At 43.5% G+C, this 27,345-nt stretch overlaps 2 protein-coding genes across 6 annotated transcripts in view; one reads left to right on the top strand and one right to left on the bottom strand.

Moving 5' to 3' along the window:
* Positions 1-27,345, bottom strand: part of SEC22C (SEC22 homolog C, vesicle trafficking protein) — a 59,723-nt gene that overhangs the window by 20,570 nt on the left and 11,808 nt on the right. For 2 of the 5 annotated variants that reach the window (XM_025374889.1, XM_025374894.1), the window contains exons 1-2: positions 13,650-13,799; positions 304-512 (exon numbers count right to left, since the gene is read on the bottom strand). In XM_025374889.1, the coding sequence (XP_025230674.1) occupies positions 304-485 (182 nt within the window). In that variant the 5' untranslated portion in view covers positions 486-512; positions 13,650-13,799. Of the gene's footprint in view, positions 1-303; positions 513-13,649; positions 13,800-19,199; positions 19,353-27,345 lie in introns of those variants that run through there. The other 3 variants (XM_025374890.1, XM_025374892.1, XM_025374893.1) reach the window with 3 other exon arrangements.
* On the top strand, positions 13,644-26,880 carry SS18L2 (SS18 like 2). Its single transcript, XM_025374901.1, has 4 exons — positions 13,644-13,762; positions 22,665-22,822; positions 23,378-23,454; positions 26,303-26,880. The coding sequence occupies exons 2-4, from the start codon at positions 22,754-22,756 to the stop codon at positions 26,388-26,390; spliced, it is 234 nt and encodes a 77-aa protein (XP_025230686.1). The 5' UTR covers positions 13,644-13,762; positions 22,665-22,753; the 3' UTR covers positions 26,391-26,880.

The raw sequence follows: 27,345 nt of genomic DNA, 5'->3' as shown, positions 1-27,345 counted from the left end.
AATTGCTTGAACCCAGGAGGCGGAGGTTGCAGTGAGCCAAGATGGTGCCATTGCACTCCAGCCTGGGTGACACAGCGAAACTCTATCTCAAAAGAAAAAAAAAAAAAGCTGGAGCAACCATCCCTGAGGCTCTAAGAAAACCCATTTCTTTCATGATTCTGTTGTGGACACACATGACCTCAGACCACTGATGCTAGATCTACTTTTAATACACAATGTTATCAGCATAAGATTACCACTACATGTAGTTAAAAATAATCCAAATTTTGCTAATATTCTGAAAAAGTGAATATGCTCACTTACTGTATACTAAAGTCACGGCCTTCTGCAGAACCTCGACCTGGATATTGGGCCAGTCGCAAGGCTAAACTCTTGAGCCGTCTCCTCCATTCCAAAAAATCTTGGGTGTGGTAAAAATCAGTAGAGGCTGAGAGGGGCAGTCCATCCCTTACCCGTACCACGCAGGCAAAAAAGATCATGGACATGGTCCACAAGGGAAGTCATGAGGACACCTGAAGAAAGCAAGGTCACCTTGTTACTGAGGCTCAAATGACAGTGCCAGAAATACCCCCACCCGTGAAATGCCCACTTTAGGGATTTTCACCCTCATTCCCACTATAATTGCAAATGTTGCTTTTATTGTTATTTCCCTGGCCTCTACTGCTACATCACTCCCAATTTTCCTCCCTTTATCATCCTTCCTGCCTTTTCTGCACTTGTAATTCTCTTTTTATTTTTCTCTAATGAGTCTCTCCCTTTCCAGAATTAAGCCAACTGGGATGATGGGGAAAGGAATACAGAACGGAAGCAGGACCAGAGGGCTCAGGAGCAACAATAGTAATGGCAGGTAGCAGGACACAGACACAGCAAGACAGTCCTAAAGAGACAAGAAGCACCAGATACTGAAGCGGCAAGGATTGAGGTCCAGTGACCTGTGCACTTCAGGTCACCCACGGAGATAGGCACTAAGCAGTTTAGTTGCCATATCCTCACTTGCGAAGAGATAGAAGAAGGTGGAGAGATTCCGAGCATCTAACCTAATGCTGGTGACAAGGAGAGCAGAAGGCAAAAATGAAACCTCCAGATCATGTCCTTCTGAATTTCTGCAAATGTTTGACATAGAGCCAGTCTTCAAAGTGATGACTGAGTCCCTACAGATGGCTAAAGGCAATCATTTAGCAAATTATATTACAGTAAGATTATAAATATTTGGCCATGATATGTGAATACCATTAAGAAACAGAAAGAAACAGATCTGAACCCTCATGGTGCCTTGGGCAAATTGGAAAAGGATGTCTCTCTTGGTGGAAACAGGCCTGCACCAATTCTGCTGGCAGAGTCTGGCTGTATTAGCCCTATCTGTAACTCTGCAGGGTGCTTGTTCAAGGCATAACTTGTATATCTGTGAGTGGCAACCCTGCAATTAGGGATTAGTGAGGTGGCCATTACAGCTCAGATGAGTCTTTCCAACAGGATGTGTCCACACATCCTATTTCACAAATCCTCTACTTGACAGGATCCTCTATTATCAGGCCCTTTACTTGATAGGATGATAACAGGATACCAATGCACCTCTTTTCCAAAGAACTCTAGGGATGCAACCTTATTTGGCATCTCAGTTCTTCATCTCAGACTCCCAGGATGCACACTACTCTTGATCTCTGTACCTCTATGCATTCTTCACTTGTGTCTGCAGTGTCACTCCTCCGATCTCCCCACATCCAAATCCAAATCAAAGACTGTCTCAAATCCACCTTCTCAGACTTGTCCAGCTGGAAGTACTTTCTCCCTCTTTTAAATTCTTAGGAAACCTACCTCTTTGTTCTCTATTTTACTGATTTTGCATTTCCACTACCTAAATATAAGTTCTAAGAATAAAGACCATGTCTGGAATGGATGAATGAATGAATAATTATCACCACAATATACATGTAGAAACTGCAGTGATATAAAAACACAAAGGAGGCAAAAAGAAAAATTAGGCTACCAGCCAACAGATACTACACAGTCCATTTGACCCACTTCTCCACACCTTCCATTGGGGAGTAAAAATGTGGAAAGCCCCTGGAAAAGTACACACACACAGAAAAGCTACTAAGTTCCCAGCACCAATGGCAGGGCCAGGTCAACTGCCAGAAGACACTATGGGTTCTACAGCAGACGCCTGCCTGGCCAATGATGAGACCACAAGCACCACAAAGGGAATCAGGGAACAAATGTAGAGAGGTTAATTGTTCTATCTTCTATATTTTTGTAAGTATTTGAAATATTTAATTTTAAAACATTTTCTAAAAAGAGTTATAGGGCACAAAGCCCTGACAGACATAGGGAAAGGCTACAAGATCAATTTGAGACCAGGGCTTAGGCTCTTAACAGTAACTCCAATGAGAACCATAAGCCAAGATATGAAGACATTGAGGCCAAAAAGAGACAGTCAATGAGATACCAAAACAGTTAGAGACAGGACAGAAACACCCCAAAGCAAAATAAGAAAGGTACTTTTTTGGGAGCCAAGCAAACTGTACGCTCCTCTAAAGGAAAGCAGTGTGCACTGACTCCAAATGTCAATTCCAAAACATCCTCTGTAGTTCTGTCTTTATGGAGCATCTACCTTATGCCAGGTATTGTCTTAAGCTAATAAAAAAGAAAAGGGTGACATTTCCAAGCGATGGTAATCAAGAGAACTAGTTTTACCACTCTCTAAAGGACCCAAATGTCCCCTCCAGGTTCTCTACTTCTCCATCCTATCCTTTGGTGATCAAACTTGCTTTTCCTCAAACATTAGTATTCAAGATAAATAAATACCCCTCCTGTTTTTCAGTTATATCAAGTTACTAGTACTGCAAACTAGTGAAACCTCCATCTATTTTTTAAAAGTCTTTTAAAAATATTTGTGATGGTTTAATGAAGGTGACACTGTGATACTAACTTGTTTGTGCGTATTTGCCAGTGTATGTGAATGTACAGGATGGCAGCTGCCTGAAGGGTTAAAAGATTTTATAGGCTGCCACAGAAGAGTCTAAGAATGAAGACGACATCCTTGACATTGTTTTGCTTTGTAAAAATATACTTTGTATTCCAAAAGACGGAAAAAAAAAAAATACAAAAAGGAAGGGGCTTATCTTTACAGAGATTTGATATTTGTGAATTCAGGTTATGAGCTATTATGAGACAGCCTGTACTCAAATAAGAGATATGACCACTGCTCAAAACAGAATGAACTTCTGTTTCTGGAAAGATGAAGTAGAATTACTTTTCCCTGCTTCTCCCATGATATACCCTGGACATTACATATAAAATAAACATTCAAAAATTCTGACCAGCCTGGCCAGCAAGGCAAAATCCTGTCTCTACTAAAAATACAAAAATTAGCCAGGTGTGGTGGCACACACCTGTAATCCCAGCTACTCAGGAGGCTGAGGCACAAGAATCACTTGAACCCAGGAGGGAGAGGTTGCTGCAATAAGCCGAGATTGTGCCATTGTACTCCAACCTAGGTGACAGAGTGAGACCCTGTTTCAAAAATAAAAATAAAAATTCTGAAAGGTGAAGAAGGAAGACTGGCTAGGGACCTTGGGATTTGAGGAATGACACATCTGTGAGTCTGCTGAGTTTGTTTTTTCTTATTTGTTTGTTTGTTTGTCTCACATATCACAGACTGGGTATTAGAGAAGCTAGCAAGAAATGCCAATGGGTCAATGGGTACAGACCGGGGAAAAAAAAAAAAAGTCAAAAAAACTTTGTTCTCTCCAGTCAAAAAAACTAGAAAAGGTAAAGCATAACAAAACAAAAAACTTTTAGATAAAAAAACTGCTCTACTCCAGCCAAACATCACAAAAAACAACAACAAAAAAAAAAACTGTAGCCACCACACACCTGCCAACGAAGGCCAAGTGAACAGCCTAGACTTTCACCACTGCCCTGCAGTAACAAGATGCCCCATTCTCCACCTTCCATCCTGCCGGGGTAGCATCAGAGAAGGCCAAGTAGCGGGTTAGAGGGCAGTAATGAGCCATTCTCTCCCACCACGTCACTAGGCAGACAGAATTCCTATCTCTCCCCAGCAATGATGAGCAGTCCCTTTCCCCCAGGGTGTCAACAGAGGCCATGTAGGGAACCTGGACTTCTACGTCCATTGGGCAGTAATAAGACAGTCCCTCGCTTCCCCTGCTGGAGTGGTATCAAGAAAGACCAGCTAAAACAGAAGATTTTAGTAAGATTCATATCTCATAATATCCAAAATGTAAGTTTCAATAGAAAATCACTGGCTATACTAAGAACCAGAAAAATCTCACCTTCAATGAGAAGAGACATTAACTGATGCCAACATCAAGATGACAGAGATACTAGAATTATCTACAAAGAGTTTAAAACAGCCACCATAAAAATGATTCAATGGGCAATTATAAACTGCTTCCCAGGCTAGAATGCAGCAGTGCAACCATGGCTCACTGCAGCCTCAATCTCCAGGACTCAAGCAATCCTTCCACCTTAGCATGCCGAATAGCTGGGAATATAGGCACACATCACTACATTTTTTTTTTTTTTTTTAGACACAGGGTCTCGCTATGTTGCTCAGGCTGGTCTTGAACTCCCAGGCTCATGTGATCCTCCCACCTTAGCCTCTCAAAGTGCTGAGATTATAGGGGTGAGCCACCATACCCAGCCACTTTTAAAAAATGAAAAATAAAAACTCTCAGTAAAGAAACAGAAGATATAAAAAACTAAATGGAGATTCTAGAATTAAAAATAAACTGAGGCAGCCAGGCTTGGTGGCTCACGCCTGTAATCCTGGCACTTTGGTAGGCCAAGACAGATGGATCACTTGAGGTCAGGAGTTCGAGACAGCCTGGTCAACATAGTAAAACTTCATCTCTACTAAAAATACAAAAATTAGCCGGGCATGGTGGCACACACCTGTAGTCTCAGATACTTGGGAGGCTGAGGCAGGAGAATTGCTTGAATCCGGAGGCTGAGATGGCAGTGAGCCAAGATCACGCCACTGTACTCCAGCCTGGGCTACAGAGTGAGACTCCATCAAACAAAACAAAACAAAACAAAACTGAGGCCAGGTGCAGTGGCTTACATCTATAATCCTAACGCTTTGAGAGGCCAAGGCAAGAGGATCACTTGAGACCAGGAGTTTGAGACCAGCCTGGACAACATAATGAGACCCCATCTGTATGAAAATAAATTAATTAATTAATTAAAGTAAAAAACACAATGGATGGGCTCAATAGAAATATGGAGCGGGGAGAAGAATGAATGAGTAAACATGAAGACAGAATATAGAAATTACTCAATCTGAACAATATGAGGGGAACTAGATTGAAAAATATTTCACAGACACTTGGAGACCCGTGAGACTATAAAAAATGACCAAATATTCCTGTTACTTGAGTCCTGGAGGACAAAAGAAAGAAGACAGGGATGAAAAAGTATTCAAAGAAATAATTTCTGAATATTTCCCAAAACTGTGCAAAAGATATAAGCCCAGAGATTCAAGAAACTGAACAAATCCCAGAAAGGATAAACCCAAGAAACCCATGCCAGCACACAGACAGAAGCCCAACTTATGAAAACTAAAGATACAGAAAAAATCTTGAAAGCAGCAAGAGAAAAATAATACCTTACCTATAAGGGGAAAACAATTCAAATGACAGCAAATTTCTCACAGAAACCATGGAGGCCAAAAGGAAGTAGCACATTTTTTCCGAGTACTAAAAGAAAAGACCTGCCAACCCAGAATCCCATATTCAGCAAAAATATCCTTCAAGCAGCCAGGTGCAGTGGCATGTGCCTGTAGTCCCAACTACACTGCTTGAGCCCCAGGAGTTCAAGTTCAGCCTAGGCAACATAGCAAGACCTTGCCTCAAAAAAAAAAAAAAAAAAGGAATAAAAGAAAAATTAAAGCATACTTAGATGAAGGAACATTAAAGGAATTTGTCAAGAAGTTCTCTAAACAGAAAGGAAATGATAAAAGAAGAAATCCTGGAACATCAGGAAGAAAGAAAGAACAATAGAAAGGGTAAAAACTTTTAAAAATATGACAGATTAATCTCTCATGTGTTTTCTAAATGATGTTTGGTAAATGAAGCAATAATTACAATGTCTCATGTGGTTCTCAACATATGTAAAGGAAATATTTAAGACAATTATAAATGGGAGGGTTCAAAGACATAAAAGGAGGTAAAGTTTCTACATTTCATTTGAAATAGTAAAACACTGACATCAGGAGACCACGACAAGTCATACACACACACACACACACAAAAACACATACACACCCCACTAAAAAGCTATACAAAGAGATATACTAAAAAACACTACAAATTATAAAATGAAATTACTATTTTTTGAGACAGGGTCTTACTCTGTCACCCAGTCTGGAACACAGTGGCACAATCATGGCTCACTGCAGCCTCGACCTCAAGTCATCCTTCTGCCTCAGCCTCAAGGCTCAAGTGATCCTTTTGCCTCAGCCTCCCAAGCAGCTGGAACTACAGACATGTACCACTATACCCAGCTAATTTTTTTAAAGATGTATTTTGTAGAGACAGGGTCTTACTATGTTGCCACGGCTGGTCTTGAATTCCTGTTCTCAAGCAATCTGCCCATCTCAGCTTCCCAAAGTACTGGGATTACAGGCATAAGCCACTAGGCCTGGCCTAAAATGTAATTATTTTAAAATGTTCAAATTACTCACAAGAAGTCAAGGAAAAGAAAATGGAGAAATAACAACAACAACAACAACAAACAGAACAAACACAAAACAAAAAAGGGCAGACTTATTCCCTAATATATATCAATAATTACATTACATGTAAACGGTCTAAATATGACAATTGAAGACAGAGACTGACAGTAGGTAAAAGACATGAACCAATTATATACTATCTACATGAAATTCACTTCCAATATAACAATATAGATAGGTTGAAAGTAAATGGATGGAAAAAATATAGCATGTAAACATTAATCAAAAGAAGCAAGAGTTATATTATCATCAGATAGACTTCAGAACAAAGAAAATGTCCAGGAACAGAGAAGGATATTACATAATGATAAAAGAATAAGTCCACCAAGAAGGCATAATAATCCTAAATGTGTTTGCACCAAACTTCAAAGATGTAAATAAGTGAAGCAAAAACTAATAAAGTGAAAGGAGGAACAGACAAATCCATAGTTGTAGCTGGAGAGTTCAACCACCTCCACCTCAAAAATTGATAAGACAAGTAAACAGAAATCAGCAAAGATTTTAAAAAATAACTAAAAAACACTATCAACTAAAGGATATAATCATCATTTATAACATTCCATCCAACAACAGAAGAATTCCTTTCAAGACCCCACAGAATAGGCTGGACACAGTGGCTCATACCTGTAATGCCAACCCTCTGGGAGGCTGAGGTGGGAGGATTGCTGAGGACAGGAGTTTAAGACAAGAAACCACAGAATATCTACCAAGACAGACCATATCCTGGGCTATAAGACAAACCTCAATAAATTTAAAAGAATTCATACAATGTGTGTTATATGACCACAATGTAATCAAATTGTAAATTAATAACAGAAAGGTAATGAAAACCTCCAAACACTTGAAAATTAAGCAAACACTTTTAAATAATCCATAGGTTAAAAACGAAATATCAAGGAAATTTTAAAAATACATTGAACTGGATGAAAATGAAAATATATCAAAATTTGTGGCACACAGCTAAAGCAGTACTGAGAGGGAAATCCATAGCACTAAATGCTTACGTTCAAAAAGAAGAAAAGTCTCAAAACAATAATTTAAGCTCACAGGTCAAGAAACTAGAAGAAGAGCAAAATAAGCTTAAATCACAAACATGGAAGGAAATCACAGGGTAGAAATCAATGAAATGGGAAATTTTAAAAATAGAGAAAAACCAATGAAACAAAAAGTTGGTTCTTCGGACAGAGTGATACTTCATCTCAAAAAAATTATATTTCTATATACTAACAATGAACATATGGAAACCAAAACTTAAAATATCATTTATAATCACTCTAAAAAATAATCTCAATAAAGCTATAATTTTTAAAATAAAATGCTTAGATGTAAATCTAACAAAACATATACAGAACTTGTATGCTGAAAACTACAAAACATTCCTGAAGTCGAAGTGCTAAATAAATGGGGAGATATATCATGTTTTATGGATCGGAAGAGTCAACATAGCAAAGATGTCAATTCTCCCCTCAAGTTGATATACAGGTTTAATGTAACTACTGAAAAAAGAGTTTGTGGCTATAGATAAGATTATTCTAAAATGCATATGGAAAGGCAAAGAAACTAAAATAGCTAAAGCAATTCTGAAAAAATAATAAAATAGGAAAAACCATGCTATCCTACTTCAAGACTTATTATACAGCTATAGTAATCAAGATTGTGTGGTATTGTCAGAAAAATAGACATAGATCAATGAAACAGAATACAGAATCCAAAAATATACTTACATAAGTGTATCTAACTGATTTTTTTACAAAGTGCAAACGTAATTTAAGGGAGGAGGGGTAGTCTTTTCTACAAATAGTGCCGGGAGTAAAAAGAAAGAATCTTAACCTAAACCTCACATCTTACATAAAAATTAACTCAAGATTTATCATAGATTTAAATATGAAAAATAAAACTATAAAACTGGAGAAAACATAGGAGGAAATCTTCAGGACCTACGGCTTGGTGAGGAGCTCTTAGATATGACACCAAAAGCATAATCCATAAAGATAATTCAGAAAACTGGACTGCAACAAAATTGTACACTTTTTCTCTATGAAAGCCCATCTGAAGAGGATGAAAAGACAAGCTAGAAATTGGGAGAAAACATCTGTAAACCACATATCTGATAAGCAACTCAAACCTAGACTGTATAAAGAACTCTTGAAATTCAACAGTCAAAAAATACAAACAATCCAATTTTAAAATGGGAAAAACACACATACAGACATTTCACCAAAGAGGATATATGGATGGCAAATTAGAGCATGAAAAGATACTGAGCTATTATGAAAATGCAACTTGAGAGCCCAATGAGATAATACTACCTACCCATCAGAACAGCTAAAATGGTAAATAGTGACAGTATCAAATACTGGCAAGCATGGAGAGAAACTGGATCTCTCATGCATTACTGGACTGTAAAATGGTATACTCTAGAAAAGTTTGGGCCAGGCACAGTGGCTCACGCCTGTAATCCTAGCACTTTGGCAGGCTGAGATGGGTGGATCACCTGAGGTCAAGGGTTCGAGACCAGCCTGGCCAACGTGGTGACACCCCGTCTCCACCAAAAACACAAAAATTAGCTAGGCGTGGTGGTGGGTACCTGTAATCCCAGCTACTTGGGAGGCTGAGGCAGGAGAATTGCTTGAACCTGGGAGGCAGAGGTTGCAGTGAGCCAAGACTGCACCATTGTACTCCAGCCTGGGCGAAAGAATGAGACTTTGTCTCAAAAAAAAGAAAAAAAAAAAAAAAAAAACCAGTTTGGCAGTTTATTTTAAAACTAAACATGGAATTACTGTACAATCTACCAATCACACTCCTGGTATTTACCCCAGAGAAATAAAAACTCATGTCTACACAAAAACCTCTGTATAATTGCTCGTTGCAGCTTTATTTATAACCAAACCTGGAAACAACTAACATGTCCTACAAATAGTGAATGGTTAAACAAACCACAGTATATTCATTCCATGGAATACTACTCAGCAAAGAAGAGGAATAAACTACTGTACTGGTACACAGAACAACGTGAATGGATCTCAAGTGCATTATGCTTGGCTGTAAAAAGCCAGTATCAAAAGGTTATATACTATATGCATCCTTTCATGTAACATTCTTGAAATGACAAACTTAGAGAAACGGAGGGCTGATAAACAGTTGTCAGAGGTTAGGGATGGTAGAGAAGCGGGGAACAGGTGTGACTATGAATGAATAGCCAAAGGCAGATCTTTGTGGGGATGGAATAATTCTGTATCTTGATTGCTGTGATGATTACAGGAATCTACACATGATAAAGTGACAGTACTACACACACACACACACACACACACAGACACACACACTTTATACCAACATCAATTTCCTGGAGTTGGTATTGTACTAGAATTATATAATATGTAATCAATGGGGAAAACTAGGTGAAGCATACATGAGACTTCTCTGTACTACCTTTGCAAATTCCTGCAACTATAATTACCTTAAAATAAAAGCTGGGAAAAAAGTATTAACTTAAGATCTTCACGTACTGGTTACTTAAATTATGCTCATACTTCTTTGTTTAAATATCATTTTTAAATATCTCCACCAATGGAACAATAATCTTATCTGCTAATTAACTATAATTTTGATGCTTTATGCATGAACATTGAAGGGCACACTTCATAGTGAATAGCTCCTTAACTACATGACATTTCCAAACTGGAAGGTACTATAATCTCAGGACTCTTTGAAATAAAGCTGCTCAAAGATAACTAGTATTCGACTTAAAACAGGAAAGTGGCTGGGTGTGGTGGCTCACACCTGTAATCCCAACACTTTGGGAGGCAGAGGCAGGCGGATCAGCTGAGGTTGGGAGTTCGAGACCAGCCTGACCAACATGGAGAAACCCTGTCTCTGCTAAAAATACAAAATTAGCCAGGTATGGTGGTGCATGCCTGTAATCCCAGCTATTCTGGAGGCTGAGGCAGGAGAACAGCTTGAACCCAGGAGGCAGAGGTTGCAGTGAGCCGAGATCGTGCCATTGCACTCCAGCCTGGGCAACAAGAAGGAAACTCCATCTCAAAAAAAAAAAAAAAAAAAACTAGGGCCGGGCACAGTGGCTCACGCCTGTAATCCCAGCAGTTTGGGAGGCCAAGGCGGGCAGATCACGAGTTCAGGAGATCAAGACCATCCTGGCTAACACGGTGAAACCCCATCTCTACTAAAAGTACAAAAAAATTAGCCGGGCATGGTAGCAGGCGCCTGTAGTCCCAGCAACTCAGGAGGCTGAGGCAGGAGAATGGTGTGAACCTGGGAGGCAGAAGTTGCAGCGAGCCAAGGTAGAGCCACTGCACTCCAGCCTGGGCAACACAGCGAGACTCCGTCTCAAAAACAAAACAAACAAACAAAAAAAAAACTAGGAAAGCAGGCTGAGCATGGTGGCTCATACCTGTCATCCCAGCACTTTGGGAGGCCGAGGTGGGAGGACTGCTTGAGCCCAAGAATTTGAGACCAGCCTGGGCAACACAATGATACCCCATCTCTACAAAAAATTTAAAAAAAAAAAAAAAGCCAGGCATGGTGGCACACACCTGTGGTCCCAGCTACTCAGGAGTCTGAGGTGAGAGTCTTGAGCTCAGGAGGTCAAGGCTGTGTGAGCTGTGACTACATCACTGCACTCCAGCCTAGGCAACAAAGTGAGACCCTGTCTCAAAAAAAAAAAAAAAAGAAAAGAAAATCAACTCCACAAGGACAAAGGAAGCTTCAGAATGTTCACACAAAGAGACGTTGGAATGTCTTCCAGATCTTAGCAGATCCTTCCACAAGGCAGTGGATGTCATAACCTACCACCTTGCCTGGGACATATTAGGAAGCACTCAGTAAACACTGCTAAGTAAATGAATGAATGACCTAAGGGCTACCTTATTTTTGCTCACTGAAACAAGAAATGCAGGTTTACAGATCCCTTGCCATAATTCTGATCAACAGTTTGAACACTTTTCCACAATAAATCTGTACTTGGAGAGAAAAAGAGAAAGATTTATACAGATGACATTTGTCTAAAAGTAGAGTGAAGTAGTAATCACATACACAGCATCCGTGTTACTAGTTTTATAAAAATATATTTTAATTTGCCTCCCTTATTTCCTAAATCCTCTTCCCAGCATCTGTTTGTAAACTGCTCATGCCATAGATTATCTCTGTTCTATCAACAAAGACTTTGTGCCTATGCTGCAGGCTACCCTTGTTTCTGCTTTTTCTTCCACCTTTTACCCTTAACCCCTCCTCAAGCCCCTACCACATGCACTGAGAGAGGGAGAGGCTGAGAGAGAGAAACAGAAAGAAAGAGAGAAAGAGAGAGATGACTGCACCTTGCAAAATAGGAATTTAGACAAAACAGGGTTCATTTGGCACACAAATATTCAAACACAAAGTGTTCACCATAAAGTATATACAGAATACAGAAGACTCAAACACACAATACAGAAGACAAAACTGAGTTGTGTCACCCTTACTGAATTCACCTTCAGCCACAGGACTTGAGAACTGGTTACCAAATTTGTAGATTCTATTAAGGCTCCAAGTTGCTTGGGGATGGAGTGAACAGGAGGGTAGAGGTCAGTTTTGTCATTTGTTAGGAACTGAGAAGGATAGGGAACTAAACTTGATAGGACCTTTTACACTGATAATGTTATTAAATGCTTGTAACTATAAGGTAGACATAATCTACACTGGCTAGGTGGGAAAACTGCAGCTCTAAGGCTCAAGAGGTAGAGCCAGATTCAACCCACACTTCCTTACTTCAAATATTCTAAAGCTGACGATCTTTCCACCACATCCTTCTTCTATAAATCCAACCTTGGGGATTACAGCTACTCCCTTTCTCTAAAATAATTTCTTCTCCTTAGAGCACTAATAAGCTAATCAGAGACCTGTTGGTAGACGAAGGAGCCTGAGATTACACTTGTTACAACTACTCTTTATCCACTGTATTACCTTGAAGTCAGGTTGTCCTCTCTCTGACCATGTTACTTTTTGAATATAGTTGATTTCTAAGTTATTCTAAGAATGAAAAAACACTGAGACTCCAAGATGGCTTCTGTTGCAAGTACAAACACTTAAATCAGAGCTATTAACAACATTGTCCAAAACATACTTTCCAGAGGAAACTCTATTTGTTTATTTAATTCTATCTAGCAACGTTAAACCATTTCCAGTTGCTTCCATTTTTCATTTTACTAAAATTATCTTTAGCGGGATCAACTCTCCTCTGCAAAATGTAATTAAATATTATCTTCTATGTTGGTTCTGAGCTGTATTCTTTTCTGACCATGTCACAAATTTCACCAATTACTTTCCACACTGGCAAGTCTTTCGTGGCTTTGATTTCTACAAACCTAATTTTTCCCCAAGCGCTTTATCCTTCTGGCTCTGGAGGTACATGTGTAAATCTGTAATGAACACAAAACCTGTAATGGAACGTCCTACACCCAGTGCTCTGAAAAGTTGGTTCAGTGTATCCAATATTTAAAGTCTTATAACACTAGCATGCTAAGGGAAGTTTGCTATTCAGACTAAACAATGCTCTGACGTGAGATTCGTGAATGGTTAAAGAAACAGTCGTCCCTTTCTCACTCCCCATCTCTTCCAACTGGGAGAAGCCCTCGACGCCCATCTGTCAGCCCAGGGTTCCCGCAGGCGCGTGTCTTGGGTGGCCCCGGGGTCCAGGGAGAGGCTGGCGGGAGAAAGGGGACAGAGGACTCCAAGAAGTCCAGTGAAGCCCCGTGGGGAGCCCCATGGTCAAGGCCGGGCCTGAGGGCGGGGCTGGCCCTGGGCCGCCTCCACCTCTGGGCCCGCCCTGCGCCACACCCTAACCCGCCTGCTCTCGGCTAACGGGCCGCGGCACCCGCCTCCGCCCGTCAGCCCTCACCTCGCCCCGACGGCGGCCTTCGGAAGTCGGCGCCCGCCAGCTACCCGCCGCCTCCTCAGCAACCTTAGCCGACCGGGGTGCCCCGGCCCAGGTCACCGGCGGCCCCGGCGCAGGTAGGCGGTGGTGCGCGTGCGCGAGCCTTGAGCCCCCATTCGCTGCTGCTTAGCGACACCCGCACCCAAACCGACCAATCCCGGCGCGCCTCCACAGCCCTCGTCCCGGCGAAGGCGCGAATGTAGTGGTTGTTAAAGGGCTGCGACCCAAACTGAGAGGGAGCGTGACCGAGGCGCGCGCCTCCCAACTTTCTTCCCACCTCCCGGCTCTCACCGCGGCAGTTTGAGGTCCAAGCCTGTAATTCTCACGTCCGGAGATGAGAAGGAGCCTTCGTGGTATAAGCTCGATTCCTGCTGGGGTAGCAACCGGACCGACGTCTGGAGGCGGGGAGGCTCCGCGTGACAGTGTGATACGCCCGGGGCGTGTGTTCTGCGGTCCGCGCGGCTGGGCGGGAGGCCCGAGATAGGCAAACCAAAGAGCACAACCTACTGCCAGCCTGGATAGGGCGCCAAAGTCCGACCCAGGGGGACACACCCCAAGCTGGGGGCAGAGGCACCCACAAGTGGATGACCGGCTGGAAGGGGATTAGGTAGCAGAGTCCGTCCATTTATTCATTTAGCAAGTATTGAGCACCTGCTGTGTGCCAGGGCTTGTGGACAAAGCGAGGAATTCCTGACAGGAAAAACTATGTTAAGAGAGGAGGGCAGGGTGAGAGCACCCTTCAAACAATCAAACACCTGTATAAATACAAATTGTTCTTCAGGGAGGAGCAGGGGTTTTGAGAGAATTTACAGAAGCTTCTAGGCTGGTGTTGGGAATCACAGGAGGCTAACTAGGCAAAGGGGAGAGGAAGTGCGTTTCAGATGGAGACATCAGCATGTATATAAGGACTCTGTGGAAGGCAGCAGAGCTCCTTTGAGGGATGAAAAGAAACCCAGACAGGGGGTAATGGAAAGTTAGTGCTTAATAGATACAGAATTTCAGCTGGAGAAGATGAAACAGTTCTGGAAATGGTTAGTAGTGATGATCGCACAACAATGTGAATGTACCAAATGCCACAGATCTGCACACTTAAAAATGGTTATGTACATTTTACCAAAAAAGAAAAGAAACTCGGAGTTTAGAGAGTAAAGGAGTAGAGTGAGATCGACTAGAGCAAATAGAAGGAAGGGGCCAGACCATGTAGGATCTTATGGGCCATAGTGGAAAGTTTAGGACCATGGAACACTGATCAAAATTGCATTTTATAAAACTCACTTTGGCTGCTAAAGTGCAGATCAAAATGGAGAAATCTCAATAAAGCTATGGTGGGACTTGCCTGGGAGCCAGTGCAGTCATCTGAGCAAGAGAGAATGGAGCTGGAATGTGGACTGGTGTGAGACTGAAGAAAAAGAGATCTAAGCAGGCTGCAGAGAAATACAGGAGCAAAATCAATAGGACTTGGTGATGAGTTGGATGTGAAGGGGCGATGAAGTAGCTTCAAGGATGAGGCCACTGTTCAGCCATGGATAAATGGATGGATGGTGGAGGGATTCACAGATATGGAGAACACTGGAAGAGGAGATAAAATGGATCTTGAGCTCCATCTTAGACAAGTTGAATTTGAGGTACCTTTGAGACTTGGTTAGGATTTTGCAATGATTCATTTTAGATGTCAACCTGACTAGGTTAAAGGATACTCAGATTCCTGGGGGAACATTATTTCTGGGTATGTCTACGAGGGTGTTCCCAGGAGATATTGGCATTTGAATCAATGCACTGAGTAAGAAAGATCTGTCCTCATCCAATATGGGCAGGCACCATCTAATAGATAGAACAAAAAGGCAGAGGAAAGGCAAATTCTCTGTTCTGGAGTTGGGACACCCCTCTTCTGCTCTTGGCATCAGAACTCCAGGTTCCCCTAATCTCCTAACTCCAGGAGATTAGGTAGTAGAGTCCATCCATTTATTCACTTAGCAACTATTGAGCCTTTGGACTCCAAGACTTGTACCAGTGGTTCCCCAGGTTCTCCCGGCTTGGGCCTTGGACTGGGAGATACACCATTTAACTTCCCTGGTTCTGAGGCCAAGTCCAAGACAGGGTAGTCTTGAACTGAAGCACTCTACCAGCCTCCCTGATTCTCTAGCTTGTAGATGGCCTATTGTGGGACTTCTCAGCCTCCATAACCATGTGAGCCAATTCCCCTAATAAATCCCCTCCCATATATATTTATAGATATAGATCTATATTGTAGATATATAGATGTCACATTGGTTCTTCCTTTCTGGAGAACCTTGACTAATACAGATGTCAACATAGCCGTTGTATATACAGGTTGCAGGTCAATGTAGAGGTCTGGGCTGGACACAGACTTTTTTTGAGGCTGAGTCTCACTCTGTGGCCCAGGTTGGAGTTTAGTGGCACGATCTCGGCTCACTGCAACCTCCACCTCCCAAGCTCAAGTGATTCTTCTGCCTCAGCCTCCCAAGTAGCTGGGATTACAGGCATCTGCCAACGCGCCCAGCTAATTTTTGTAGTTTTAATAGAGATGGGGGTTTCACCATATTGGCCAGGCTGGTCTCGAACTCCTGGCCTCAAGTGATCCGCCTGCCTTGGCCTCCCTAAGTGCTGAAATTACAGGCGTGAGCCACCACGCCTAGCCTGGACTTTTGAAAATCATCATCATATGGGCGGAAATCAAAGCAGGGCTTACATAGCCAGAGAAAAATTACAAAATGAAAACTGAAGAGAATTGTGATAGAGTCTAAGATAGCCTACAGGGATCACTACCTCCTGGGATTTATACCCTTGTGTAGTCCCCTCCCACAATGAGTCTCTGATAATGACGGTAGGTCACAACAGGCACAAAGAAGAAGAAAAACCAGGAGATTTGGGGTTGGTAAAGGCAATTGAAAACCCTGTAGCATAAGTGCCCTTCAAATATGGGGAACTGGGGCCAGGTGTGGTGGCTCACACCTATAATCCCAGCACTTTGGGAGGCCAAGGCAGGTGGATCACGAGGTCAGGGACAAGCGTGTCCAACATGGCAAAACTGCGTCTCTATTGAAAAATTACAAAAATTAGCTGGGAATGATGGCAGGGGTCTGTGATCCCAGCTACTTGGGAGGCTGAGGCAGGAGAATCACTTGAATCTGGGAGGCGGCTGCAGTGAGCCGAGATCGCACCATTGCACTCCAGCCTGACCTACAAGAGCGAAACTCCATCTCAGAAAACAAACAAAACAAAACAAACAAACAAATATGTGGAATTGGGCTCTCAAAACTTGTGGTGCGAGTGCTTTAGAATAGGACCTTACACCCTCTGACTGGTGCAACTGGTGTGGCTCAGGCACCATGGTAGATTGGACAACAGGGGTGAGATGTAGTACCTAAAATCCTAGCTCTCATCTCCAATCATTGGCCACTTTGACTCCAGACTCACAGTCAACTCCAGAGGCTTTCTCTTCCAGTCCTCTTCAGCCCTCCACTCCTAGGGTAACATCCTGGACCACAGAAGAGCTCCACCTCTGAAGTTATAAATGCAGACACCTGATCTTTCATCTGTCCTGCTAGTCTCTGAATTCCTTCCATGGTTTCTCTAGCCTGCAGAAACTTCCAGTTCATTTGTGCCTCTACTTTGTTTTATTATGAGCTCCCTCGAGTTTTCACTTCCTTCCCCATCAGCTGAGAGTTCAGGGTTTATCACCTCCATCACATTCTTCCCAATATACTTATATCTCTTGCACAGTTATCTTTCTAGCACAACTAGAAGGATAGTAACACCCATCTGGCAGCACTACAATCCTGGAAGAATCCAACCTTCTGTCTTCTCTGCTTCTTGGCTCTGAGTGCCACTGGACAAAATCTCACAACCACACAGATCAGTGCTACATACATTGTCAACTTCAACTAGGTCCTCAACACCCTTCAGCAGTCCTATTTGCCAAGGCAGCTCTCTCTCCAGCTCTCCCCCAAAATCAACTTCCAAATATCCTGCATGCTCCCCAGATCTCCCACTCTTCAACACCCCCTCCCCCTCTTGCTCTCCCAGGAACCTTCTTTACTGAAGAAAGAGCAACCATCAAAGTGATGTCCCTTAGCTCCAGACAACTCCTCTCCCTCCAGCTACCACCTTCTTTCCCTTCTCCCCTTTACAACCAAACCTCATGGAAAAAGTGGTCTATATCTGAACACTCCATTGCTTCACCTTCACCTTTCATCATTTCTCAGTCCCCTGCACTTCTGAGATCTGCTTCACCATACCACTGAAAATGCCCTCCTCAAAGACCTAGTCTTTATTTTCCTTGTTCTTTTTTTTTTTTTTTTTTGACGCAGAGTCTAACTCTGTCTCCCAGGCTGGAGTGCAATCTCTGCGCTGAGGCTTACTGCAATCTCTGCATCCCGGGTTCAAGCGATCCTCCAGCCTCAGCCTCCCAAGTAACTGGGGCTACAGGCACGTGCCACCATGCCTGGCTAATTTTTGTATTTTTAGTAGAGAGAGGGTTTCATCATGTTAGCCAGACTGGTCTCAAACTTCTGACCTCAAGTGATCTGCCTACCTCGGCCTCCCAAAGTGCTGGGATTACAGGTGTGAGCCACTGCACCCAGCCCTTCCTTGACCTTTCAACAGCATTTGTCATTGCTGTCCTGTCTGTCCTTTTCAGTCACTGTTTAAAAATAAATAAATAAATAAATAAAAAGCCATAACCCCCACTGTCCTGGTTTTCCTTTCCCTATCTCTCTAGTCTCTTTCTCCCCTCAGTCTCCGTTGCAGCTTCTTTTCCTCTGTCATAAGAGAAACTATCACATTCTCCTTAGGCAATCTTATCCACTGCATAGTACCAGTCAGTTTCTACAAGTGATGTTTCTCAAAGCTGTATCTCCAGCCTAGTCTTTGTCGCTGAGTTTCAGCCCCAAATAGTCAGCCACAAGCCTCCACATCGTTTGACATCACCTCACACTATACATTTCCACAGCTGAATTTATCACCTTCATTTCCAGTCCAGCATCTCCCCCACTGTTCCCTGCCTCCATAAGGGGCATCACCACTTTCTCAGTTGCTTAACCCAGAACCCCAGAAGGCATCCCTAATTTCCCTTTTCTATCCCTCCCCACTTGATCACTAAGGCCTGCCAAGTCTACTTCCAATGTCTTTCAAATGCATACACTTCTTTTCTCATTGCTCCCACTATCTCTGGCCTGCCTTCTTGTAGCAGCCTTGTCACTGTTCTTTTTGTTTCTCATCTGGGTGTCTTCCCTAACTTTCACCATGTTACAGCCAATAAAACTCTAAATGCATCTCAGGCTTCATCACTCTTCTGCCTAAAACCATCCATGGCTCCCATTGCTCCTAGGAGAGTACAGAATCTGGATACCTGTGTCCTGCTTAACCTCCACTTTGCCTTTATACTGCCTTTATAAAACTTTTCTTCTGGAGGGCTTTCCCTGTATGCTGGAACATGTTGGTCCCCTATACCACCTGCCTCACCCTAACACCATCTCATTTTTTTTTTTTTACCTGATAGAAACTTTGATGATGTTAAAAAAACCAATCAGGCCAGGCGCGGCGGCTCACGCCTGTAATCCCAGCACTTTGGAAGGCTGAGGCAGGCAGATCACGAGGTCAGGAGATCAAGACCACCCTGGCTAACACAGTGAAACCCTGTCTCTACTAAAAAAAAAAAAAAAAAAAAAAAAAAAAAAAAATTAGCCGGGCTTGATGGTGAGCGCCTGTAGTCCCAGCTACTCGGGAGGCCGAGGCAGGAGAATGGCGAGAACTCGGGAGGTGGAGCTTGCGGTGAGCCTAGGTCGCGCCACTGCACTCAAGCCTGGGCGACAGAGCAAGACTCCGTCTCAAAAAAACAAAAAGCAATCAATTCCTTCTATAAACCGCACTCAAAACCTTCGCTTTAGGCCAGGCTTGGTGGCTCACACCTGTAATCTCAGCATTTTGGGAGGCCAAGGTTGGTGGTTCACCTGCGGTCAGGAGTTCGAGACCAGCCTGACCAACATGGTAAAACCCCCATCTCTACTAAAAACACAAAATTAGCTGGGCGTGGTGGTGCATGCCTGTAATGCCAGCTACTTGGGAGGCTGAGGCAGGAGAATTGCTTGAACCCAGGAGGTGGAGGTTGCAGTGAGCTGAGATTGCACCATTGCACTCCAGCCTGGGCAACAAGAGTGAAACTCTGTCTCAAACAATAACAACAACAACAACAACAAAAACTGGGGCCAGGCAGGATGGCTCACGCCTGTAATCCCAGCACTTTGGGAGGCCGAGGCGAATGCATCCTGAGGTCAGCAGTTCAAGATCAGCCTGGCCAACATAGTGAAACCCCATCTCTACTAAAAATACAAAAGAATTATCTGGGCATGGTGGTGCGTGCCCATAGTCCCAGACTACTCGGGAGGCTGAGGCAGGAGAATTGCTTGAACCTGGGAGATGGAGGTTACAGTGAGCTGAGATTGCACCACTGCACTCCAGCTTGGGCAACAGAGTGAGACTTTATCTCAAAACAAAACAAAACAAAAACAGACAAACAAAAAAAACAAAAAAACCCATTCACTTTATTCCTCAAAACATGTATGTCCCAGTTCCCTCCATTTCAGAGTCATAAACATAAAGCCTAGAGATAAGATACTTAATACCCAGGACAGATCTTTGTGTGTATATATACATACCATATGTAGCATTATGTTATATAGTATTACATAAATTACATGAAATTTTGCATAAGATTGGTAAGCAAGTCACTTAAACTTTATGAACAAAACTATGGGCCGGGCATGGTGGTTCATGCCCATAATCACAGGGAAACTTTCAGAGGTGGGAGGATTGTTGTCTGGGCCATTTCATGTTATTGTCATTCCTCACTTGTCTTAACAGGAATAGGGCTGAGTGGAACTAAGCAAGACCTACATCCTGCTCCTGATGGTTCTTTTTCTGCCCACTCTGTTTCTCTGAAAGCTTTGGGGAATTTTCCTGAGGAGGAAGCCTGATGCAGAGTTAACAGTGCAGGCTTGGTAACCAGGAAGTCCTGAGTCTGCCCCAGCTCAGGGGTTACCTCACTTCTCTCACCGGGTTTACCTCTCTGTGAAATGGGATGAAAGCAGGCTGGGTGCAGTAGCTCACACCTGTAATCCTAGCACTTTGGGAGGCCGAGGCGGGCGGATCATGAGGTCAGGAGTTCAAGACCAGCCTGACCAACATGGCGAAACCCCATCTCTACTAAAGATACAAAAAAAAAATTAGCCAGGTGTGGTGGCAGGCACCTGTAATCCCAGCTACTCAGGAAGCTGAGGCAGGAGAATCGCTTGAGCCCGGGAGGCAGAGGTTGCAGTGAGCCAAGATCACACCACTGCACTCCAGCCTGGGTGACAGGGTGAGACTCTGTCTCAAAAAAAAAAAAAAAGGAAAGAAAAGAAAAGAAATGGGATGAAAGCTGCCTTTTCACAGGTTTGAATAAAGGGATTATGGAAAGAAAGCCCAGTAAAGCAGATGAGCTTGCTCAGGATCAGGGCCACCATTCAGAGGAATAAAGCTCTAGGGAGCTCCCCTTTTTAGGAGTAGGCTCCCAAGATCTCCCTCCTAAATGAAGTGCTCACTCCAGGGAAAACGAATCTTGTTACCACATCCACCACGGATGGCTAGAACAGGGGACCCGTACCGCACAGCAGGAGATGAGCAGAGGGCGGATAAACATTACCACCGAGGATTCTGCCCTGTCGGATCAGCGGAGGCATTAGATTCTCACAGCAGCATGGACCCTATTGTGAACTGTACTTGCGAGAGATCTAGGTTGCACACTCCTAATGAGAATCTAAATGCCTGCTGATGTGAGGTAAAACAGTTTCACACCAAAACCACCCCCACCCCCACCCCCGTGGAAGACAAGAAAAATTGTCTTCCACGAAACCAGTTCCTGGTACCAAAAAGGCTGGGGACCACTGGTCTAGAAGACTACAACCAGTTCAGTTTTAGTGATCACCAGGAGTAACCATGTGGCCCAAGAGGGTGTGTCCAGCTTCCTCCTTGCATCTTGCGGCACACCACCTTTGCAGTATGGTGCCTGGGCAGTCCTGGGTTGTTAAGGGTGAGAGTTCTAAAGCCAGACTGCCCGTATTCAGAGACTGGCTTTGCTAAGGAACCTTGGGCAAGTTACTTTACTTGTTTCCTCATCTGTAAAATGGAGAAAATACCAGTGCTTTTTAGGGTTGCCAACCTAATAAGCATTATTCCTGCCCCAAATAAGTCTAGGCTATGTGGAAAAACGCGAATTTCTCCTTCAGCAAAGAGTAAAACTAATACCAGAGTTTTCCTGGCCCTGCAGATTTGGCCTGGCAGGAGACAATGCCATAGTCAATGTTCATGCTCCAGATGCAGACCTGGAGGCACCAGAGTGATGTAGAGAGGACAGTGGATTTGAAGCCATATATCTGGGTTCCAGACATGCTGTGTGATGCCGAGCAAGCCACTCCTACAGATAGATTAAGCATGCACACCCAGCACTTTGGGAGGCCGAGGCGGGCGGATCACGAGGTCAGGAGATCGAGACCATCCTGGCCAACATGGTGAAACCCCGTTTCTACTAAAAAAAAAAAAAAAAAAAAAAAAAGCCAGGCGTGGTGGCGGGCGCCTGTAGTCCCAGCTACTCAGGAGGCAGAGGCAGGAGAATGGCTTGAACCCGGGAGGCGGAGCTTGCAGTGAGCCGAGATCGCGCCACTGCACTCCAGCCTGCGCGACACAGCCAGACTCCATCTCAAAAAAAAAAAGGCATGCACAGCCTAACACTGGAGGTGCTGAGGCCAGGTAGGTCAACATTAGACCCAACCCCGACCCACAGGTTTCGCTCTCCAGACTGCGCAAGCGCAAAGGATACGTAAACGACCCCGGCGTTCTGGGGGCGGGGACCGAGGAAGGCGCTGAGTGTCGCTCCTGCGCGTCCAGTCACAAATGACGTCTCTTCTGTCCCCCGCCCTGTAGGCGGGAGCATCTAATCAACGTCGACAGCGTAGGCCCCACCTTTCGTGGGTCGAGTCGCTTGGCGGTCGTGGTTCCGGAGGTTCCTCGGGATGTCGGTGGCCTTCGTACCGGACTGGCTGAGGGGCAAGGCGGAAGTCAATCAAGAGACTATCCAGCGGGTGAGCATCCACGCGGGCGGGCGGGCGAAGAGAAGAAGTCGGGATCCCGAGTGTCTGCGGGGTGCGAGAAGCATCCTGTGGAGAGCGGCCTCCCAGCTGACTGTGAAGGGTGCTGAGCAGCCGGGGTGCGGGGTGAGATGGGCACGAAATCAGCACAGGCGCCGGGGCAGGATAGCCCGGCATGGGGTTCTGTCCCCCGCCGTCCAGACGTCATACTGCACTAACCCAGTCTCTTTTTTTTTTTTCCCCCGAGACGGAGTCTCGCTTTGTCGCCCGGGCTGAAGTGCAGTGGCGTCATCTCGGCTCACTGCAACCTCCGCCTCCTGGGTTCAAGCGATTCTCCTGCCTCAGCCTCCTGGGTAGCTGGGATTACAGGAGCGTGCCACGCCTGGCTAATTTTTGTACTTTTAGTATGGGGTCTCACCATGTTGGCCAGGCTAGTCTCGAACTTCTGACCTCGTGATCCGCCCAGCTCGGCCTCCCAAAGTGCTGGGATTGCAGGCGTGAGCCACTGCGCCCGGCCTGCACTGACCCTTTCTTTCTCTCATCTTTCAGCTCCTTGAGGAGAATGACCAGCTGATCCGCTGTATTGTGGAGTATCAGAACAAGGGCCGGGGGAACGAGTGCGTCCAGTAAGTGCCCCCACCCCCGCGCCCCTCACCTGTGGGTAGAGGGGAAGCCTGTGTGATACGGTGCTTTCTCGAACTAAGAGTCTTGGGTGATTGATCGCAATTAAGCCCCTCTTTGAACTGAGGAAAGAGAGCCCCAAAGAGTTTGCTAACCTGCCCAAGACCATACAACAAGTACACTGTGGAGCCTGGAGTCAGACGTGGCTCTTTCTTCAAAACGTGAATTATTCTCACTGTAAAACCTCCTTCACTCAAAGCTATGCCAGCTAATGACAACAGGGATGGGGGTGGGAGCACACAGAAAACTAGGCTCAGGAGATTGGAGCCATGGCCCCTTTCTCATCTTGGATCCGTGCCTCATCCTTTCTCTGTTAAGTGAAGGGGTCAGGCCATTTGACTGCTAAGCTCCCTCTCATTTCCTAACTTCCTGTCAGTCTGTTAGTGACACACACACAAAGACAAACAAAGGATTTCCGAGTTAAGTCAAAGGTGAATTCTGCATCATACTTTAATGCACTCCCTAAGCAGATACCAAAATGAGAGAAAATAGAATCTGAGTCTCTTTTCCGAATTTACTCCAGGTATTATGCCCGTTTTTTTCTTTTTGTTAATTTTTTTTTTTTTTTTTTTTGAGACAGAGTCTTCCTCTGTTGCCCAGGCTGGAGTGCAGTGGTGCAATCTCGGCTCACTGCAACCTCCACCTCCGAGGTTCAAGCAATTCTCGTGCCTCGGCCTCCCGAGTAGCTGGGACTACAGGCGTGTGCCATCATGCCCTGCTAATTTTTGTATTTTTAGTAGAGACGGGTTTCACCATGTTGGCCAGGATGGTCTCAAACTCCTGACCTCAGATGATCCACCTGCCTCAACCTCCCAAAGTGTTGGAATTACAGGCATGAGCCACTGCTCCCGGCCTTATGCCCATTTCTTATAGAAAAATATATTATTTCATTGTTACTGAAGAAATGTTTCACAATCCCTACCCCCTAGAAAAATTACCTACAGTCCCTCACTGAATACCTTAATAGAACAGTAGAGATACCAATTTTTGGGTAAATCTTTACATCTGACTCTGGCATTTGGTAATTTGATTTTTAAAAGTTTATAATAAATACCTTCTCCTTTTTCTATATGAAAAATGGTTGCAAAACCTTCCATTTGGTACAGTAATTCGCAACCCAAGGGTAAGAAAGTTATCAAAATCTCCTAGTGGGATTTTTCAATTGCACAGGCCATGCTTTCTGACCCCTTGTCTGATTTATTTTTCTGGGTGAAGAACTCTACCCCCCTATAAACTTACATTGATCATGAAAATGTTTTGTCCCTTCTTGAAGTTGTTGAACAGATATTTTATAAGTACAGTTGGTCCTCTGTATCCATGGGTTCTGCATTGCATTTCAAAAATATTGGGGAACACAAAACAATAAAAAATAGCAACACAACAATAAAAAGCAATATAGTATAACAACTAGTTATATGGCATTTAAATTGTATTAGGTATTATAAGTAATCTAGAGAGTATTTAAAGTATGTGAGCCAGGTGTGGTGGCTCACACCTGTATTCCCAGCACTTTGGGAGGCCAAGGCGGGCAGATCATCTGAGGTCAGGAGTTCAAGACCAGCCTGGCCAACATGGCAAAACCCCTTCTCTACTAAAAACTAAAAATACAAAAATTAGCCAGGCATGGTGGTGGGTGCCTGTAATCCCAGCTACCTGGGAGGCCAAGGCAGGAGAATTGCTTGAACTTGAACTCGGGAGTTGGAGGTTGCAGCGAGCCAAGATCACCCCACTGGACTCTAGCCTGGGCGACAGAGCAAGACTCCATCTCAATAAATAAATTAATTAATTGAAGTATATGATATGGGAGGATGTGTGTAGGTTATGTACAAATACTATGCCATTTTATATAAGGAACTTGAGCTTGAGCATCCTCGGATTTCGATATCTAAGGGGAGGAGGGAGGTGGCCTGGAACCAATCCCCTGTGGATACCAAGGGACAACTGTACTCCTGGTACCAGGCACAGTTTCAGACTCTGGGAAATCCGTAGTAAAACAGACACTAGCTCTGCACTCATGGAGCTGACATTCTAGACTCTAGAATCTATAAGAAAATGTATAATTAGGCACATAATAATGAGTGCTTTGCATAAGAATAAAGCAGAGTAAGTCGGGGGAGGAGTGCTATTTTATACATGGTATGTCTGATAAGGTGATATTTGAGTAGAGACCTGGGGTAAGGGAGCCAGCTATGCAGTAGTAAGGCATAGTGAGATAAGTAAGACAGAGAAAGCATCAGGTAGAAAAGCTCCCAAGTAGGAGTGTGCTGGATATTTTCAAGTCACAGGAAGGAGGCCACTGTGGCCAGCATTCAGTAAACAAAGGTATAGCCATAAGAGATGAGATCAGAGGGGTACTGGAGGCCCCAATCATGTAGGGCCTTACTAGGACACAAGAACAGCTCACCTTTACTCTGAATGAGATGGGAGCCTTTGGAAGGTTTTGAATAGAGGTATAACAACATATAACATGATCTTGATTTAAATTGTACAATGATCTCAGACTGTTGTGTGGAGAATAAAGTAGGGTGCAAAGATAGATCTGGGAGACTAGGTGTCTACTGCAATAGTCCAAGCAAGAAATGATGGTAGCTATGAAAGTAATCAGTGAGAATGGGTGAGAATCTGACTATATTTTCCTTAAATATGTTAAACAAGAAGGTTGATAACAGTGAATCATCCAGTTAGTAGATGAGCCATTCCACTAGAGTGGGTAAATTATTTTCCAGTTTTTTGTTCATGGTCGGTAAAAACAAGCCTCTGATTTTTGCCTGGTTTTTTTTTTTTTGCCCATAGGTACCAGCATGTGTTACATAGAAATCTCATTTATTTGGCTACCATTGCAGATGCCAGTCCAACCAGCACTTCAAAAGCAATGGAATAATCTTTCAAAAGCAATAGAATAATCTTCCATTTGGCTGTCATGAGGAGTAATTGAATGTAATCCATCTCTTACAAAATGGAGACAGGGTCTTTATCAGCTCAACTGGTTAAAACATGAATGAAACCTCCGTGGCTCTTTCAAAAAATGTGAAAATGTGAAGAAAGCTCCTAACTTAACTGTATTCTCAATGTAAATATTTTTTAAATAATTAAGCAAATCCCTCAATAAGTTGAGCCCAGGTGTCCTCTTTCCTGAACTTGGAGCATGTTTGGACAACAAAGACATCACTGGGATGTTCAAGTCTACTTTTTAGTTTCAACCTGAAGAGGAAACTGAGTAGGTGTTGGGCAGGAATTGGTGAGACTCCTGACTTGAGACCTTGCTAAATGGACATGTAACTGTATGCTCCTTCCTACCAGTTTGCAAATGTGGTCCCCCTGACTGCTGTTTTCAGATTGCTTTGAAATAAAGCTTATTTTTCTATAAAATACTGATGTGGAGGTATAGAGGTTTTCATGTAATAAGTATTCCATTTGGTTTTCAAGAATAACTTTGAGGACTTAACTGTAAGGTGTATAACAACAATGCTATTATCATTGCCACCAAAATGAATAGTGATTTCTAGTTATTGTCTAATATCATCTGATAATAGATGTTTAATTTTCTTCAGTTATCAGATAGTCTTTTTGTTGATTTATCTGAACCAGAATCCAAACAAGATTCACACATTGTATTTTGTTGATGTTCCTTTAAGTCACTTAAAGAATACTTAATAGTTCCTTTTTTTATTTATTTGTTGAAAGAACTAGGTGTTTACCCTAGAATTTTCTCATGTTCTACATACAGTTGTATCTCTGTAGTGTTGTTAACCATGTGTCACTATCATCCACTTTTCCTGTAAACTAGTAGATCTAGAGGCTCATGCAGACTCATGTTCTAATATTTTTAGCAGGAA

This window comes from Theropithecus gelada, chromosome 2, assembly GCF_003255815.1.
Source record: "Theropithecus gelada isolate Dixy chromosome 2, Tgel_1.0, whole genome shotgun sequence".
Lineage (NCBI taxonomy): Eukaryota > Metazoa > Chordata > Mammalia > Primates > Cercopithecidae > Theropithecus > Theropithecus gelada.
The sequence above is the reverse complement of the archived record's forward strand: the minus strand, read 5'-3'. Positions and strand labels throughout refer to the sequence as shown.

Bases quoted from the DNA above. Each gene is read 5' to 3' on its own strand.
- SS18L2 (XM_025374901.1), top strand. From the start codon at position 22,754: ATGTCGGTGGCCTTCGTACCGGACTGGCTGAGGGGCAAGGCGGAAGTC. The intron at 22,823-23,377 runs GTGAGCATCCAC...CTCATCTTTCAG, and splicing joins ATCAAGAGACTATCCAGCGG to CTCCTTGAGGAGAATGACCA. The intron at 23,455-26,302 runs GTAAGTGCCCCC...TTTTGCCCATAG, and splicing joins CGGGGGAACGAGTGCGTCCA to GTACCAGCATGTGTTACATA.